This window comes from Polypterus senegalus, chromosome 17 (genome assembly GCF_016835505.1).
Source record: "Polypterus senegalus isolate Bchr_013 chromosome 17, ASM1683550v1, whole genome shotgun sequence".
In the NCBI taxonomy this organism is placed as follows: Eukaryota; Metazoa; Chordata; class Cladistia; order Polypteriformes; family Polypteridae; genus Polypterus; species Polypterus senegalus.
In genome coordinates, this window is record NC_053170.1 from 47,656,962 (window position 1) to 47,676,944 (window position 19,983).

Sequence of the window (19,983 nt, forward strand, 5' to 3'; positions counted from 1 at the left end):
TGGTAGTAACTCATGAAATCCACAAATATACAGAATTCACAACATTAAAGGCACCTAAATAAAGGTATCTATAATAAAGTGGGATAAAATAGGGACCCAAATTAACTGACATATGCACTTTAAAAGAAAAGCTTAAAATGCTGCAATGGAATGCATAGAGAATGCACTGGGTATACCATTGCATTATTCTGCTTTAATACAGACAGAAGGTTTTTAAGTAACCACCAGAAGCTGGGACATCTGTGCAAATTATGTGCTTCAACTTGCAGGGCTTAATTTACTTTAATTGCTGCAGAATAACTTAATAAGTTTTAGTTTTTACTAATCTAAACTTTTAATTTAAACCACTGGCGGCTTTTTGCTTACCTTTTTATCATTTATGGGCATTCACAGCATTTTAAGTGATTATATTTGAATAAAATCCAGAAAAACTGAGGTGCTCTAAAACTTTTGACTGGTAGAATAATCTATATTTTATTACATAAAAAGTTACAATATTGTTCACTTCAGTAATAGAGGTACTTTAAATACCACTGAATGGGATTTCTGTTATTGATGTGGTTTCAAATTTCACTAGCATTGGTACTGAATACAAAAGTTCTGGTACAGTAACATCCCTAAATGCTATTACATAGCAAAACACCTCACACTCGTTTAAGCTAACTGAACGCATATCCCGTGCAAACACGATTTCACAAGATGCCTTGTTTTGTTTGGATAACCTATAATAGGTTGTGCCAAATGAATTAACATTTATCCACTTCACTGTGTTTAAGTAAACAATGAATGGTTTTTCTTCATTTCAATTGTGGTCAAAGCAGTGCTTCCCACAGCTATATAAAGGCAAAAGGGGTCACCTGGTTAAAAAAGGAAGTGCCTCATCTTGCAAACAGTGCAATTTCAAATTCCATCGTCTTCAATGTCACAGTGTTTTACTGCAAAACATTACAAATATTTCCCAGATCAAACACCATCTGCATACTGTGCCTTACTGAAAGCATTATCTTTTCCTCCAGTAGCAGAGAGTCCATTATAAAGTGTTGATTTCTCCTTCATTTATAGGCTACTGGTCCAATTTCCAATATAATCTGTACATACCTGACACCTACTGTGCCTTTTTGGTGCCATAAAATATATTAGCGAATATTGGAATCCACTCTATTAACAGAGAACCATATGAAACATCTGGATTAGCTAAACAAGATGGAGACCTTTACCATTTTTTTCAAAGATCAAATAATGGCTATTTTTATCATATTCATAGCTGACAAATAATACAGAAATAACCACTTTTCAGTGTTCTTTTGTTTTAAAAGACTTTGGTTATATTAATTTCTACTGATTATGTTTTCGGTTAAAAAAAGGATAATTAATCAATTTGCACTTATTGCCAACTGTGTTAAGCATTTACAACCAATATGCACAAATTCCTAATTTTAACCTTTTCTTTTTTTCATTCTGTGTTAATTGAGCAAAGTGTGAGTACATTGATTCATGCTGCTGCCTCAGAGCCAAAGGAGACTGGGTACACTCCCACAGTGGAATTTACGCATATTTTTTTCTTTGCCTATGAAGATTTTCCACCAATATCCTTAAAATGTTCATACTGTGATAACTGCAGACTCTAAAATCACCCTGTATGCTTGAATGTGTACCCTGTAATGGATGGCTAGATTCGAGGCTTAAGCTGTTTGTACTTACTGCATTTGTTCAAACTTAAGTTTACACAGGCAATCTTAGGTTTTTTTTTTTTTATGGGCAATGATTTTTCTTCTCCAGCAACACTATTACTACTCCAGTTTCCTATAGCATTCATCTGTGTCATATTTGGCATTTCAGTTTTGCATTATACAGTGGGGGAATTAAGTATTGAACCTGACAACATTTTTTTCAGTAAGTATTTTTACAATGATGGAATTCACATGAAATTCTCACCAGACATTGGTATTAACTCAGGAAATTTTGGCCCATTCTTCTTAATTCTTCTTGATTGTCTTTAAATCTTGAAGATTCCGGGGCTCCCTCTTGTGAACCCTGATGTTTAGCTCCTTCCACAAAAGTTCAACTGGATTTAAGTCAGGTGATTGACTGGGCCATTCTAACAACCTGATTTTCTTTGAAACTAACTGAGAGTTTCCTTTGCTGCATGTTTCAGATTGTTGTCCTGCTGGAATGTCCAAACACATCTTATCCTCATCATCCTGGTGGATGGCATCAAATTAATGTCAAGAATCTGTCAGTACATGACCCCATTCATTGTTCCTTCAATTACATGTTTGCCAATAACATGAGATGGGAAACAGATCTACACCATGATGTTGGTATAGTGTTTTTTGGGTGATGTGCGGTGCCATTTTTCTCCAAACATGGTATGTAATGTGACAGCCAAAAAGTTCAACTTTGGCCTTGTCAGAACACACTACAGTCTCCCAGTATTTCATAGGCTTGTCCAAATGTTGTATAGCAAACTTGAAGCGAGTCTTTCAGGTTGAACATGCATAGATGCCATGCTGGTGAACTGCACTGCTTATTGTTTTCTCTGTAACAATTGTTCCTGCTGCCTCCAAGTCTTTCTAGAGCTTTTTCCAAGTGGTCCTTGGCTCTTGGGCTACTCTTCTGACTATCCTTCAACTACTTGGTCAGAAATCTTGCAAGGAGCTCCTGTGTGTGTGTGTGTGTGTGTGTGTGTGTGTGTGTGTGTGTGTTGACAGTGGAGTGATGATCCTTCCACTTGCGAATAATAATCCCAATAGTTCTCACTGGAAGATTAAGAAGTTTTGAAATAGGTCTGTAATCAGTTCCTTTGATAAGGTTTACAACATTCAGGTTGCAAAGGTCTTGAGAGAGCTCTTTGCTTTTATCCATCCTGATATATTTCTTGTGTGATACCTTGGTAGTAAAACACCTTTTTATAGCCCATCAAGATGTACTAACCCAACTGATATCAATTTGCACAGATAGGAGGTGGAATTACTTACTAACTACTTATGAATTTCAGCTGGTTCCTTGTCTTGGTGTTTTTTCCTAGCGTGTTCAATACTTTTTCCCTATGTTATTCCACTTTATTATATATACCTTTATTTAGGTGCCTTTAATGTTGTGAATTCTGTATATTTGTGGATTTCATGAGTTACTACCAATATCTGGTGAGAATTTCATGTGAATAGCATCATTGGAAATATATTTACTGGAAAAAAAAAATGTTGACGCATTCAATACTTATTTCCCCCACTGTACAGAGTGGAAAGTTAATATCTGGTTTATGTACGTCCCTAAATTACTGATTTTTGATATTAAAAATTTCACAAACCTTTCACAAAATTTTCAGTAATGTCAAAATACAATTATTTGACAATTGCACCTTTGTATGAATCCTAACCAGTATGTTACACTGGACTACACATTTACTCATCTGAAAAACCAAAGTACTCCCTCTTTCAATCATATTTTTTTGCATATTAAGCCACAGCAAGCATCAAATTCTTACAAAGTTCTTAAATTTGATAAATCTAACTTCATAAACAAATACTATACAGCTGTTTTTATCATTATTTACATAACCAAAATAAATACATAAATATGGTGACAAGCAGAAGCCATTTGTGAGAACAAATTCACACCCTTACTACTCCATATCAGGACAAAACACAACTGCAGTGATCTCAGAACAGCAAGTATTGCTATTCAATAGTTTGCAAAGGGTTTATGTAATTTTCAAAAATCTGAACTCTACCATTCTAATGAGAGAAGGATTATTTACAAGTTTAAACCCTTCAGTACAGTTGCCAGTCCTCCAAATAATTGACATCCTACCAGATTCACCCAACAGACTATAATGAAAATAAAATGCAAAGTGTCCAAAACTTATATCCATACCAAAGTGTTATTATTTTGTTGTTAGGGACAATGGTACATTTGGAGAAAACCAAATACAGTGTGACACCACAAAATCGTCACACCATCTCAAGCACAGTGGTGAAATGGGTGAAAATTTGAATAAGGATGCCTCATTGTATTAATCACCAACTCTTCTTTACACAGAAGTTTAGAGAAAAATGTGCACCTCTGGTTAAAGTTTAGCCAAATTTGATCATACAATAGCATAAAAACCATAAGCACACTACAAAATGCATTACAGAAGGGATGAAAAAAGAGATGCTATGGTATGATCTTAAGAGGGATGTACATAAATGAATGCCCTCAGTAAAAAAGAAAATCGATAAGCTAACGCAGAACATCTGACGAATTGGCCAACATTTTTCTGATACAACATAAAATACTGATAAACCCACAAAGAATATTTTCTAATTCAAAGTTATTACTGCAAAATATGGTGAATCTCAGTGTGTACTTACTTTTTCACTCCTGGCTTGGGCTGGAAGAATAAATAATGATACCATAAAATCTGTTAAGTATTATTTATTTGCCTCCTGAGGTTAGATTTATCTCATTTTAGGTATTGTTGGGAAGTAGATGATAGTTTGTCACATCCTGGTAAATAAAACCATGAATGTGCACCTGCTTTTCACAACTATATATATGCCGCAGATATAAGATTTGTGCAGCTGCCAGCTGAATATATTGAGCAATTTTAACCATTATCAAGCCAGTACATAGTCTCTCTGGTTTATTCTTAAAGTGATGGAAAACCACACACACACACACACAATGTTATTTAAAACAATTAACTGTACATGATTAGAGTGGATATGCATTCTGAATGTATTCCTGGCATAGGCAAAAGAAGGAAACGTCAAATTTACCAAAGCAATTTTAAAAACACTGAAAAATAGTCTATCCATCCTTTTATTGAACTGTCTAATTTCAATATTTATTACAACTTTGCTTCCTCCACTGATAATAGAGAAGTGGTAAAACAAGACCATTTTCATAAAAATCTTGGTTCCTGCTTCACAATTACTCTAATATAAATAGTATGGTTATCAAAGGTATCAATTTTCATGTTTTAAAATTACTTTAATACTAATTTTTAATGGTATCGATTCTGCAGTGTGCATTATGAACACACTTCCAGGTCACCACGTTTGCAGTTGCAGCCCCATTTCAACCCAACCCACCTACTGGTGTCAATATGGCCACTTCAGTGGCTTCAAAGCATTCACTACCACATTTAATTGACAATGAGGACAGCCAGAGTGGCATCTGGAATTACTTTGGCTTTTGTAGCAAATGGGCATAGAAAACCCATAAGATACAGGGGGCTACCACAAACAATTTAGTCAAACACTTAAAGAAAGTGCAAGCTGAAGTCCACATAGAGCCGCAGGTGAGGGAATCCCAGTTCGTGTTTGAGGCAGGTACCCCTTAACTTACTGAAATAGCTTCCATTAGGTAATGGTGTCCTAGGCGCCCCCCTGTGTCACTTAATGGGTTGACCAGCCTTGCTTAAAGGATCATCATGCAAGTTAATACACAAAATTTTGAGATGTACCTCATTTCTAAATTATGGAAACATTAATAAGTACAAACCTGTAAACTGTTGCGTTTGAAGTCAGGATGTGACGTACATTTTTTTCCTTAGGTTATATTACTAGGGTGTTGTACCGTGTTAGCGATTATGGATGTAGTGAGAAATTAAGCAAAATAACACTTTTTATTGGCTAACTAGAAAGATTACAATATGCAAGCTTTTGAGGCAACAGGCCCCTTATTCAGGTCTGAGTTGCCTTGAAAGATTGCATATTGTAATCTTTCTAGTTAGCCAATAAAAGGTGTTATTTTGCTTAATTTTTCTTTAGGTTAAAATGTTTTTTGTAATTAGTTAAATGCTAAATGTAATAAGACAGGGATCTGCAGTTATTCTGACCTGCAGGCTAGTTTTACTCTGTGCTATTCAATCAGGAACAAGTCTTCAGCACTGGAGCTCCTTTCGCTCCCTCAATTTTTAAACTCTCCCTACAAAGTGTGCTGCCATAGCATGTTACTCTTTTAGTGGTGTGACTTTCCTGTGTGATCAAATAATTCCAGCTGTGCTTAAAAGTATGTATTTGGCACATCAGGGCTTATTTGCAGCCCAACAAAATTATGCCTTGTGGAAGAGCTACTTAACATACTAGTCTTCATGCAAAAGGTTTGAAAGATACAAAGTCATGATAGTGTTTTTAAGATTAAATGTGCACTATTTTAATTTATGGAAAGCCATCAAATGTGTTAGTAGTCTGTGTGCTACTTTTCTAAAAATTCTTTACAGAAGACCACATCAATGTTCTTTTTACAAGAATGTTCATTTAATATTTGTTATAAAACTGTTTATGTATATTACTTGCAAAAGATTGCAGTACTTATTGAATTACAATTTAATGACATTTGTAACATTACATTGTACTACCTCAATATTTTTTTCATCAGTGTAAAAAAAACTGTTGACCGGATTTAAGCTCCTTTCCTTTTATTGTTCATACAACTTAACTTTAAACTTTTACAAAACACTGCAATACCTGAAGTATTTAAATGTAGTCACTAAAATGTCTATTTAGTTTCATCTTTGTAAAGATTTTAAAACATACAAAATTGCTATTCTTTTAAATAAGCTTTTTTTATTGAGTTGCATAATATACTCTTTCCTTAGTATTTTATCAAAGTTTGAAATTATGGTATCCTTTTTGTAAACAGTGTCATGAACTATAATGCAAAGAATGTAGCGGTCTTAAAAGAAAATCATTATTTTCCAAGAATATGTAGGACAACTGATCCAGAAGGCGAACTTATTTTGCAGGCACATTTAGTTACGTAAAATGACCAGTAAGTACCACTACTAGCTATAGTGATAGTTGAATTCAGCACTGAGAGGGACATCAACAACACAAATCAAGCTCAATAGGTTCAGCATTGTCACATGTACAGAGTTATAGGGGAATTTCCTACTTGCATATGCTAAGCTTCCAACACTGTGCAAAAAAGAGCAATTATTAGTTTTAATTTGATGATAGGAAAGTTAACCATTATCATCTAAGCATTGGTAAAAGGTGCATGACAAAAACCACTGTTAATTAAAAATGACCAGGAAATTTAATATAGGTGTTCTAAAAGAAGCCACCAGAAATATTTACTAACTCAGAAAATCAAACCATGTCCACAGTAGAAAGCTATAACAGAATGAATATCACTTGCTTCAAAACATCAGGATCAACGCTGATGTAAAAGGTGTATGTAAGATCTTAAGAGGGCTAAGAACCGACTTTTGCATCAAGCAAATGGTACTCTATTGCAAATACAGTAAACACACACTACAACTACAAATGAGACACGCTTTATAAGGTTTATACTGATTTATCATATATATCAAATAAATCTCACTAACCAAAGCAAACACTCTATAAACAGAAAATGATTGATATCTAGCAAACGTGAAAAGCTGAAGCCTGAGCAAACCTCTGCACCCTTTGATGCCTGAACTTGGTATTCCTTAACATTGATCTTCCAGGTAAGATATAGGAGACCGACGCGTGGTTTTAACTGCGCAGAACCGAATCCTTTTGTCAAGTTATGTAGGGTGCCTTTTTTAATGTACACTAACCGGCACAAGCTCAATCACTGATCGGGCCGCCAGTATGGAGGAAGCAAAGTTGGGTAATAATCTTAAACTAATACATCACAGCAGTAAACCCTACTACAATTATCCCATGATCAACCTTTTCATTTCCAATAAACAGAAATGGTGCTGTAAGTTCTCTGGCAACACCGAGAGCTAACCGGTGGGTTGCCGGCACAGGGACATGGATGAGCGACACCCCTCTAAAGTCAACTTCCTTGTGCCACTCACGCTCGCAACCTATATTACAGATCCCGGTAGGATGCTGATGCACGGGGCCAATTTCACAATAGCAGACTCGCTCTGATGGCTTAAATAAACATTCCATGTCCATGACAGCGCTCTGTAATTTTTCTCCCGGAACCCAGCCTGGAGTTTCACCTTACCATCATAATAATAGCAAACTTTCTTCTTTGTTCCTTGAGTCGTGAACGCCATTTTAGCTCCAAACGAAGTAAAGCTAGCTTTACCGCTGCTAGACCTCTACGGGTCCACCCCCTCGTGAAAATGACATTCGTCATGTTGAGAGACAATACGTTTTAGCCAATCCAGAAGCAAAGATCGCCCGGTATATTTAAATATGTAGATTAACAACCAATCTTTGCGCGTCTCGCGGCGTCATCAAAAAGGAGGGACTAAAGGCGGCAACAAAGTTTTACGTCGCCTCTCGCCATTTTGGCTCAATAGTTAACGAAACGTGAGAGCTAGACAGATTGAACAACCGGAGCCGGAATGGATTCTTTTTATAAAGTATTTGAACACTACTTCTAAGTGTAATACAATAAATGCAAAAGAATGGATCCAAAGTGAAAATATTTTAATATTATGTATACAGTTATTTCCGTTGTGCTTTAACATTTTTTTAAGTGTGGCAATATCTCTGTATATTTCAAACATTCTTTACAAGAGTGGCAATATCTCTGTACAATTCAATCATACTTTACAATTGTTTTTTTGTTTTTATTTGTTTGTTTCTTGCTTTTAGTTTAATGTACAATTTTAAGTTATATATGTGCAAATATCACACAGGTTCAGAATGTTGGATTTAAATTCTGGCTTGGACAATGTGCTCATCCAAATGAAAATGGATGGATCCTAGAATGGTATATTCAATTTCATATATTCATATTCATAAGATGATTTACAAAATTGTAAAAATAAGAACTTAATTTTCTTGGTATGTCTTATTGTTAATTTGATTTTCCATAGGAGATGACTCTACACCCGTCCAGTCCAACAATTTCCAACTAAGTAAGACCCACTCGTACATTTATTAATATAACCACATAAAACATCTTGATTGGAAATCATTTAGAAAGGCACACACATGTGTAATAAAGGTTCTACAGTTTAACACTGTGTGACAGAAGACATGAATTTCAAGGAATTCTCTGCAGATCTTTGTGATAAAATTGTGGTGAAGCATAAATCAGGTCAAGGGTATAAAAACATTTCTAAAGCCTTGAGTGTTACCAGTAGCACAGTGGCCTCAATAAGTGTGTAATGGAAGAAGTCTGGAACCGCCAGTACTCTTCCAAGTATTGGCCATCTGGCCAAACGGACTAACCAGTGACCTAGAACCCAATAGTCACTCTAACAGAGCTTCAGAAGTCTTCTGCAGCACTTCATCAATGAGGTGTTTAGGGTAGAGTGTCTAAGAAACCACTCAAGTAAAAGTTTTCCAAATGGCACTTAAAGAATTTAGAGAGCAGGAGGAAAATTATTTTCTCATTTGATGGGACAAAAATTGAACTATTTAAGCAGAACTTCAAGCACTACATCTGGTGAAGACCAGGGACTGCTCATCACCTGCTGAATACCATCTCTACAGTGAAACATGCTGATGACAGCAGCATGCTATGGTTGGTGCTTCTCAGTGGAAGTGTCAGGAGACAGTTCAGAATTGAGAAAAAAATGAATGCAGACCTCAGACTGAGAGATGCAGTAGTTCACCTTTTAGAAGGTAATAACCCAGAGCATACAGCAAAGACATTGCCAGATTGGAAAAGTTTTTAACTGTCTTTAAGTGTCCCTGACAAAGCCCAGAATTAAAACCCACAGAATATCTGTGAAGGGACCTGAAATTTACAGACCTTTCATATGTAATCTTCCAGAAAAAACAGAGATAAACTGCCACCCAAATCCAGGTGTTCAAAGCTTGTCGAGACTTACCTAAGAAGACTTGCAGGTGTAATTGTTGCCTTTCACTTATATAATGTTGTATCTACCATTACATCACATTTTAAAAGTGTATTATTCTGAAGCAGCAAATGACCATTTCTTATAGAAAGTAAAAGTACGCTTTCGAAAAGCAAAAACAATAATATGCTTAGATTATAAAACATGCAGAATGTAACCATGTTTAATTTAAAAATATATTTTGGTATTTGATTGTTTTTATTCTGAAAAAAAATCATATTCAGGATCATTTGCTGATTTTTCTGTTTTTCAGAGGATATATTGAGCAAAATATTATATAACACGTTTCCTTTCCATCTGCTTTTCATGGTAAGCGGTACAGTGTTTAGAGTAAATTATATTTATTTATAATGGCTATAAATAGCATTCACCTTTAAATTCATTGTAGAATGACACAAGTGTCTTTTATTTAAAGAAAGAACTTCATTATGCAGAATTAAAAAAAACATTCATTTGAATAAATAAAAAAAAAATTGTGTCCATCGTACTTCAACTGTTGCCACATTCAAAAACATGACGATTGATCTTTGACTGACCTGCTCCACAATTCTTCACTATAATGTTCTTTGTAAGTGTAGTTAACGTTTCTCTTTACAATTTTTCTGGGACCCTGACATTGAGATGTACCTCCATAGCAGCTTGTTGTCATGCTGTGATTTTACTTAATATTTAACATATAGAGAAAAAAATAATACATTTTAAGTCTTCTTCAAACATAAAATCACCTTCCACTTCAATTTAGTTTAACTGGCACACTAGTTGAGTTGAGATGTAAAATCTTTTGTCACTGTCTAACAAAGCCCAGTTTTGTAAGCACCCAAGTGATTGTTTTCTTATGCACAAAGTGTCCTACCTCATCCTCAGAAGATTAAGCTACCTTAAGAATTGCCATAGGCTTCTTGGTGACGTCAATAAATGGTGCTATTATCAGCATGGTGTGTATAAATTTGTCTATTGTCTGTCACTTTAAAAGTGATTTTACTATGCTTTTCAGAATTTTAATGTGTTTAATATTTTTTTTGTTTACAGGTTACATTCTGAATGCAAAAGATTTAATGAGAAATCTCGTGTTCAATCAGCTGGAGCAGGCACATTTCTCTTCAGATCACTACATTAACTCCCTGTAGCAGCCCTTATTAAGTTCAAATCCTTCATGTTTACCTACAGCGTAGTCAACGGATCAGCATCTATAAACACAGAGACACTTGCAAAGTCCCCTGCTCATTCTCAAACACTCAGGTCTGCTGATGAAATGCATCTGGTGAAACCAGCTCTGCATGGTATCAAATCTCAGTCCAAATTCTTTTCATGTGTAGCTCCTAGCTGGTGGAATAAGCTGCCCACCTCCATTCAGAATTCTGACATCCTCAAAGTGTTTTGAAGACTCTTTTGTTTGGTGATTTTCTGTCTGGCTGATATTAGCTGTTAGGATTTACAAGTATAATCTAGGAATTGTTACCACAACTTGTATTTTTGTTCTGATTTCTTCACTTGTGATGGATAACTTTGTCCTGTAACAATTTATCCCAAACAGCCCCCCAGACTGATGTTTACTCAAATATGTTGATCTCATTTATTAGTCACTCTGGATAAAAAAATCACCTGCTAAGTAAATAAATGTAAAAAATGGTCCTTTCTCTTCATGATGTTGTTTTCTTTTTTACCTAAGGATTGGGAATTGTTTTGAACAAGGTTTAACTTGACAAGGTGAACAACTTCAATGCCCACAGGTACACTCTATTCAATTAATTATGTGACTTTAGGTGCAAAGAAGATAAATAATTTGAAAATCAGTCATTCTATGTTTTTTTTTAAATATGATAATTACAACTTAGTTCTTGAACACCAGTTCTTAAATTCCTTTTAGTTACAAAGTACATTTCGAGTTGATTTTTAAATCTTCCTTCTTGTGTATAACATTGCAAATGGTTTGACCGCTTCCACCTTTACATAACGTATTATTGCATAACATAACTTAATAACGTAATATACTGAAGTTATGTTCTGAGCATAATGGGTGTCTGTCATCGGTTGAGAAAATGTCCCTCTTTTTTAAATATTACCGTCTGACACACACTTACCAAATCATCTGTGTCAGCCCTAATAACTTTAGCCGCATGCTTTTTAAATTTTCGAATACTCAGACCACTAAATCAGGAAATGAAGCTGAAAGCGATGATAGACTGGATCACGGGTAAAAAGACACCATGAGGTGTTTATCAACTTTAGGTTGTCTGAGTTTAAGTTAAGTTAATCATTAAGCATGTATTTTGCCATGGATTTCCATCTTTTTTAAAAAAAATGTTTTAATGTGTTCATAAAAAATACTTCACTTCCTTTTTATTCTGTGCCTCTTGACTCACTAGTGTGAGAATGCCCATATATGATGCACTATTCAGTGATTCTTGATGTCAAGCTTTCTGGGGCTCCCACCTATTTTTGACCCAAAACAGTAATTTATAGACAACCGTCTGATCATATTTTGTGCAGTAAATTACACCCTCATGATAGATAGATACAATTTTATTTGTCTACTGGGGAGATTTGGCTTTATACAAAACCTCTTTAAATAATGATAAAGAATAAACCAATAAGTGTCTTCAGCAAAAATGATCACAAGCTTATTCCACATGTCTTATGGTTCTCTCAGTCTGATGAGGATGTACTTCACAGTACAATGAGAAGGAGCTAAAGTCCAATAACATGGTGGAGTTAGCCTGCGCCTCCAGTTCTTTGGTTGTTTATTACTTTCTCCTGCACTCAGGAGTGTAGATTTGTGTTTGCGATGAGAATGATGAGTTGACCTATGCAATACGTTTAACTGTCAGCTGATATCCCCGTGGTTTCTTTCCCATCAGCCATGCTGGATGTCCATGCCATTGTTCTTTTCATTTCTGCCATGGCATGTCGCCATGCCATCACTTGCCATTAGAAGGACCTGAAGCTCAATTACATGACCAAAGTAGCCCACACCTTCAACTCTTGGATCACGTTACAAGTATCATGTCATAACTTCTCAATTAGGACCAAGGTCATGGTGAGACAAATAACCCTTAGCATTTTAATTTATAAATTTACATTTTACTGTGATTTATTTGCAGATAATGTTATTGAATTACTTTGACTTTTTGAGACTCTACTGTCTTTGGCCAATCAAATACTGTATTTTTAGCTATTGATTTCAAACATTGGTAAGAAGAGCCAAGCAAAATGACACCTTTTCTTGGCTAACTAAAAAAATTACAATATGCAAGCTTTCGAGGCAACTCAGACCCCTTCTTCAGGCAAGATGTAAGATCTAGATTTGCCTGAGTTGCCTCGAAAGCTTGCATATTGTAATTTTTTTAGTTAGCCAAGAAAAGGTGTCATTTTGCTTGGCTCTTCTCTACATTCATAATGGCTAACAAGGTACAACACCCTAGTACTACAAACATTGGTAACTAATGAACCCCATAGTGAGCAATCAAGCCTATAGTATAAACTCTTAAAAGAATTTTCTATTTTCATGCACACAGCTTTCATTTCTTGTGAAGATATGTCAGTGGATGGCATGGTCAGGAGCATGACCTACGAGGATGAAGTACACAACAATGTTACTTGTGGATATCAAACAGAAGCAGTGGAAAAAATATAACAGTGTGGAAGAGGCCAGATTTTACACTTGAAAAGGTCCCGTGACAATGTACTTCTCTGGTCCAATTTTTCAGTTTGATTTAATCTGTACAGTTAATAAGCAATACATATAGGAATAAAATTGGCCAAAAAGAATATGACAAGGTTTGGACACCAAGCACTGTGAGGAAAATCCCTTACATCACTCCTCTGTTTAAACGCCAAGCATATACTTGACCGAGCACTGTTCATTATGAAGAAATGGCATACAAAAATAGTTTTCAAAATGAAAATGTATTAACATAATACAGTGCATCCGGAAAGTATTCACAGCGCATCACTTTTTCCACGTTTGTTATGTTACAGCCTTATTGCAAAATGGATTAAATTCATTTTTTCCTCAGAATTCTACACACAACACCCCATAATGACAACATGAAAAAAGTTTACTTGAGATTTTTGCAAATTTATTAAAAATAAAAAAATTGAGAAAGCACATGTACATAAGTATTCACAGCCTTTGCCATGAAGCTCAAAATTGAGCTAAGGTGCATCCTGTTTCCCCTGATCATACTTGAGATGTTTCTGCAGCTTAATTGGAGTCCACCTGTGGTAAATTCAGTTGATTGGACATGATTTGGAAAGGCACACACCAGTCTATATAAGGTCCCAAAGTTGACAGTTCATGTCAGAGCACAAACCAAGCATGAAGTTAAAGGAACTGTCTCTAGACCTCCAAGACAGGATTGTCTCGAGACACAAATCTGGGTAAGGTTACAGAAAAATTTCTGCGGCTTTGAAGGTCCCAATGAGCACAGTGGCCTCCATCATCCATAAGTGGAAGAAATTCGAATCCACTAGGACTCTTCCTAGAGCTGGCCGGCCATCTAAACTGAGCGATCAGGAGAGAAGGGCCTTAGTCAAGGAGGTGACCAGGAACCCGATGGTCACTTTGTCAGAGCTCCAGAGGTCCTCTGTAGAGAGGGTTGAACCTTCCAGAAGGACAACCATCTGTGAAACAATCCACCAATCAGGCCTGTATGGTAGAGTGGCCAGACGGAAGCCACTCCTTAGTAAACGACACATGGCAGCCCGCCTGGAGTTTGCCAAATGGCACCTGAAGGACTCTCAGACCATGAGAAACAAAATTCTCTGGTCTGATGAGACAAAGATTGAACTCTTTGGTGTGAATGCCAGGCGTCACGTTTGGAGGAAACCAGGCACTGCTCATCACCAGGTCAATACCATCCCTACAGTGAAGCATGGTGGTGGCAGCATCATGCTGTGGGGAAGATTTTCAGCAGCAGGAACTGGGAGACTAGTCAGGATAAAGGGAAAGATGACTGCAGCAATGTACAGAGACATCCTGGATGAAAATCTGCTCCAGAGCACTCTTGACCTCAGACTGGGGCGAAAGTTCATCTTTCAGCAGGACAACAACCCTAAGCACACAGCCAAGATATCGAAGGAGTAACTTCAGGACAACTCTGTGAATGTTGAGTGGCCCAGCCAGAGCCCAGACTTGAATCTGATTGAACATCTCTGGAGAGATCTTAATATGGCTGTGCACCGACGCTTCCCATCCAACCTGATGGAGTTTGAGAGGTGCTGCAAAGAGGAATGGGCGAAACTAGCCAAGGATAGGTGTGCCAAGCTTGAGGCATCATATTCAAAAAGACTTGAGGCTGTAATTGCTGCCAAAGTTGCATCGGCAAAGTATTGAGCAAAGGCTGTGAATACTTATGTACATGTGATTTCTCAGTTTTTTTATTTTTAATAAATTTGCAAAAACCTCAAGTAAACTTTTTTCACGTTGTCATTATGGGGTGTTGTGTGTAGAATTCTGAGGAAAAAAATGAATTTAATCCATTTTGGAATAAGGCTGTAACATAACAAAATGTGGAAAAAGTGATGCACTGTGAATACTTTGTGGATGCACTGTATTATCAGGTGGAAACAAAATGATCTACAGGAAATGATGGCTTTTGTATTACGACTCTTATAGAAGGTTGCGTTCAACAGTCCACTGTCTTATTCTTTGCATGCCTGCATCTTGGATACAAGGGACAATAAATATAGTATGTGAACTTTAAACAGAACTTTGAAGCATCTGAATTACTAAAATGCAGAGAAAACAGCAAAGCCTTTGTGAATACTGGTATGTGATTACACATCTCCTTCTATTACTACTAGAGTCATAATATGATTTATAAGATTATGTAATGGACGGCAGGGGTCTGCAACCGTGATCAAAAAAGGCTAAAATCAGTAAGTTGCTTATCATGACAGTGCCATAGAGAGATTTGAACGTGGTGGACCAGAGTTTGATTGGACTTTGTTTTTTATATCCATAAAAGATTGTTGCTGGTTTAGTTAATCCTAAAATGTTATATGGAAAGTATATACCTGAGCATCAGTTTAAATGCTGACATGAAACAAATCTCTTGCAGTATTTTAGTCTATACATAATATCCACTTTGATGGAATTTGCCAGAGAGATATAAAAATGTATTATTGGCTTTTTATGTTTTTCAGCCATACTTGCAAATGCATTCTTTCAAGGTTACACTAGTATAGTAAACTCTTTATTTATCAGACTAAGGGTTGAAGGGTTGATAGTCCTTCAGTTGTTAGCAGATTTGACATGAAAACCAAATGTAATAGTTTTTAAGATGGTGTACATACAAATAAAAAAGTTACAACCTTGAATCATTTTCAAATAAGCACATTCGTTTACTTGCTAAATGGTTTGAAGTTCAGACAGTGCAGAAACTCTGGATACCAGATCTCTGACTGCGGTGTCTGTGATGTTTGTGCATAATCTGGACCACTAATGTTCAGCTCCTTAATAAATGGACAAGTGTCTGTGTGTTTGCTTTCTATGTCTCTATAATCCAACAGATGGTGGATCGTATATACTTACAATAACAAAAGGTAATGTGTGGCACATTACAAACATTTGTAGCAACGCATTTTATTACTACAAATGTTTGTAATACACTAACTGCTGAAATGTCAAATCCAACAATATATTTTATTACTACATGCATTACAAAACACATTCCAATAGTTGTTGCACTAAAAATGTTAACACTGAAGTCTATGTTGATTACTTAGATTTCAACCCCTCTTAGACGGGTAGCACATCTTACTGGCATATAACATAGACATACAGCGCCCTCCACAATTATTAGCACCCCTGGTTAAGATGTGTTCTTAGGCTTCTAATAAATTATTTTCTTTCCCAAAAAATAAAGGCTCACAACACAAAAAAGAGAAAAATCCATCCTTTAATTGAAATACATTTATTCAATGGGAAAAAAATCCCTCATTAATAAATACATTTTTTACATGAAATCATGTGTGCCACAATTATTGGCACCCCTGCTGTTAATATTTTGTACAACCCTCTTTTGCCAACAAGATAGCACTTAATCTTCTTCTCTAAACATTTCACAAGGTTGGAGAATACAGAGACAGAGATTTTTGACCATTCCGCTATGCACAATCTTTCTAGATCTTCCAGAGTCCTTGGTCCTTTCCTGTTCAGCTCACCCCACAGATTTTCAATGGGGCCGAGGTCTGAGAACTGAGATGGCCATGGAAGGAGCTTAATTTTATGTCTGCTGAACCATTTTTGTGTAGATTTTGCCATATTTTAGGGTCATTACCCTACTGGAAGACCCAATGACGACCCATCTTCAGCTTTCTGGCAGAGGCCATCAGATTTTGATTTAAAATGTCCTGGTATTTCAAACAGATCATGATGTCATGCACTCTAACAAGGTTCCCAGGGCCTTTGGAAGAGAACAGCCCCGCAGCATCACTGATCCTCCACCATACTTTACAGTGGGCATGAGGTGCTTTTCCACATACTTATTCTTGGATTCACGCCAGACCCACTTAGAATGTTTGTTCCCAAAAAGCTCAATTTTAAACTCATCTGGCAAAAGCACACAATCCCAGTTGAAGCCCCCAGTACCGCTTAGCAAACTCCAGACGTTTACATTTGTGATTGTAAGTGAGAAAAGGATTTTTCCTTGCATGTCTCCCAAACAGCTTGTTGGCATGGAGATAGCATCTTATGGTTGTCATGGAGACTTTGTGACCCCCAAGATACCACTCTTTGGTGAAGTTCTCTAACACTGAGCTTTGGAGAATTTTTTTACTTCTCTTACCATCCTCCTCACTGTGTGTGGTGGCAAGATAAACTTGGATCTTTGTCCAGCCTTGTTTGTAACTGTTCCTGTTGTTTTACACCTCTTTATTATTCCTCTGACTGTAGATACAGGCAGGTTTAGGCAAGTAGCCATTTTCTTATAGCCATTACCTGACTTATGAAGGTCGACACACATCTGCCTTAATGTTCCTTTGTCTTTCCCATGTTGAAGACTGGCTAAGAGCAATAGCACTATGTGTCACGTAATGTTTATACCCCAAGGACACAGGAAGTCATTAATTACTAATTATAAGTTCCAATTTCCTCTGATTAACTTTGAAAACTAAACTAGAAATTACAAAAATGCTTCAATTGCACTTATTTTATAGGAATTGTTAGGGGTTCCAATAATTGTTGCACACATGATTTCAAGTAAAAAATGTATTTCCCAATTAATAAATGTACTTCAATTAAAGGTTGGATTTTTCTCTTTTTTGTGTTGTGAGCGTATGTTTTTTTGGGAAAAAAATTATATATTAGAAGCCTAAGAACACATCTTAACCAGGGATGCCAATAATTGTGGAGGGCACTGTAGCAACCAGACAGACACACTGAAGTGCAAACATTATTTCTGAATATGTCCAATAGAGATTAACTGCTGGACAGGCAGAAATCATCTTATCCACCTTAATAGAAGACCAAGTGTGTTGTGTTTGTGTCTGTATATCTGTGTGTCCTTCCAGGTAGTATGTCTCTTTTATATGCCACTGCTAGTTAATACATAACATGCAGAATGCTTTATCCAAGGTGACTTCATGTGGGTAAATTACAATTGTTTAACTGTAAAACAATACAGAAGAGGTGCTGTATTTAGGCAAGCACAGAGGTAAAGTTAACAAAAGGATCAATTTTCATTAATATAACCTTCAAAATGGTTTAGATGTAAGATACAATCCTACATCAAATTTTACATTACCCAAAGAAGTTACCTAGGATTGGCTTGTTCTGACTTACAGGCATGATTAGATTACTTTCCCAGGTTTATAGGGTGCACACAACAGTACCAGATATGGGATGAGGGTGCCAAAAGTACGCTAAAAGTTTAGTGATCACAGATGTTACTGCTGCATGTGTAGTTGGCGAGTGAGAAGCAGATGTCTAGTGTTGTTTTTGCCCTATTTCTGCAATTGTTTAGACCAATACAGTTTTGAACAATACATTCAATTACTAGATCCAGATAAATAAAGAAATTATGGGAAATAAACAGAAATACAGCAAAGTCATGGAGGAACCATCAAAATCTGATGATGTATGTTAACCATTTTTTAATATCACTTCACTGCAACCTTAGTGCACTGCTCCAGCTTTCATAGGAAGAGCTTTAAATTAATAGTGTGAAAGCAGAACGGACACAACCATGTTTGATGGCCAAAGCTTAAAAGATCACAATTCTCATTGATGCTCCCATTTTCAGAAATTTTAATATAGTGTGGCGAGTGCCTGGGGCTACTACCCAGCCAGGATGCCCAGGTGGACCGGAGGAGGGCTTGTGCCTCCTCCAGACCACGAGGGGGCAACTGCCCTGGTTGCTTTGGGGACCACGAGTGCACAGCTTGGAAGCTCAACCCTGTACGGGCCACCGCCAGGGGGCACCCCGCTGCATTTGGAGCCCTGGACCTCAGCATTTCAGCCACACCCGGAAGTGCTGGGGAGAAGAGGACTAGGGACACCTGGAGTGCTTCTGGGTGCACAGCTGGCACTTCTGCCACACTGGGGAGTGCCGGTGGAAGATTGCTGGGAAGCACCTGGTGCACATCCGTGTGACTATAAAAGGCGCCGCCTCGCTTCATTCAGGGCTGGAGTCGGGTGAGGAGTGGACGAGAGCTTAAAGAAGAAAGTGCAGGCAGCCTGAAGAGTAAAGCAGGGTGTGTGAGGCCTGGACTTTGGGGGAGTATCTTGGGGTTCTATGTGTGCACTTGAATTTGCAAATCGTAGTGTAAATAAACATGTGGTGGCGATTAAAAATGTCTACCTGTCTGTGTCCGGGGCTAGTTCCACAATAGCTACATTTTTAAAACAAGCAAAATTAAGTTTTGCGCTTTTTCTTGAAAAGCACTTAGATGCTCGCACACTTGTAGACTCCACCTTCCAAATCTTTTATAATTGACTCACCCTCATTAACGTCAACATGTTTTACTTAAGGCTACTGTGACATATTGCAGATTTACACTTTTATTCACACTCACACAAAGACAGTAGTTCCCAAGTTTAGGACAGGATAATTTACTCCAACTTTCTTCCCACATTCCATCAGGGCAAAATACCTGTGAGAGACTAAATGTATGAAAGGAGTTGTACTGATTTCACACATCTTGGCCATACTGAACCTGTGAAAGATACTACTTATTGTTTTCAATTAACCAAAATGAAAAAAGCACTGCTGGAAAGAAAACTGACAGAC

The 19,983-nt window shown here is 36.8% G+C and overlaps 1 protein-coding gene across 1 annotated transcript in view; it reads right to left on the reverse strand.

Moving 5' to 3' along the window:
• Positions 1-8,045, reverse strand: part of LOC120517306 (histone deacetylase 1) — a 52,028-nt gene extending 43,983 nt beyond the window's left edge. Inside the window, exon 1 of the mRNA XM_039739516.1 lies at positions 7,939-8,045. Within this exon, the coding sequence (XP_039595450.1) occupies positions 7,939-7,990 (52 nt within the window). The 5' untranslated portion in view covers positions 7,991-8,045. The remainder of the gene's footprint in view (positions 1-7,938) is intronic.
• Between the last annotated feature and the right edge of the window lie 11,938 nt (positions 8,046-19,983).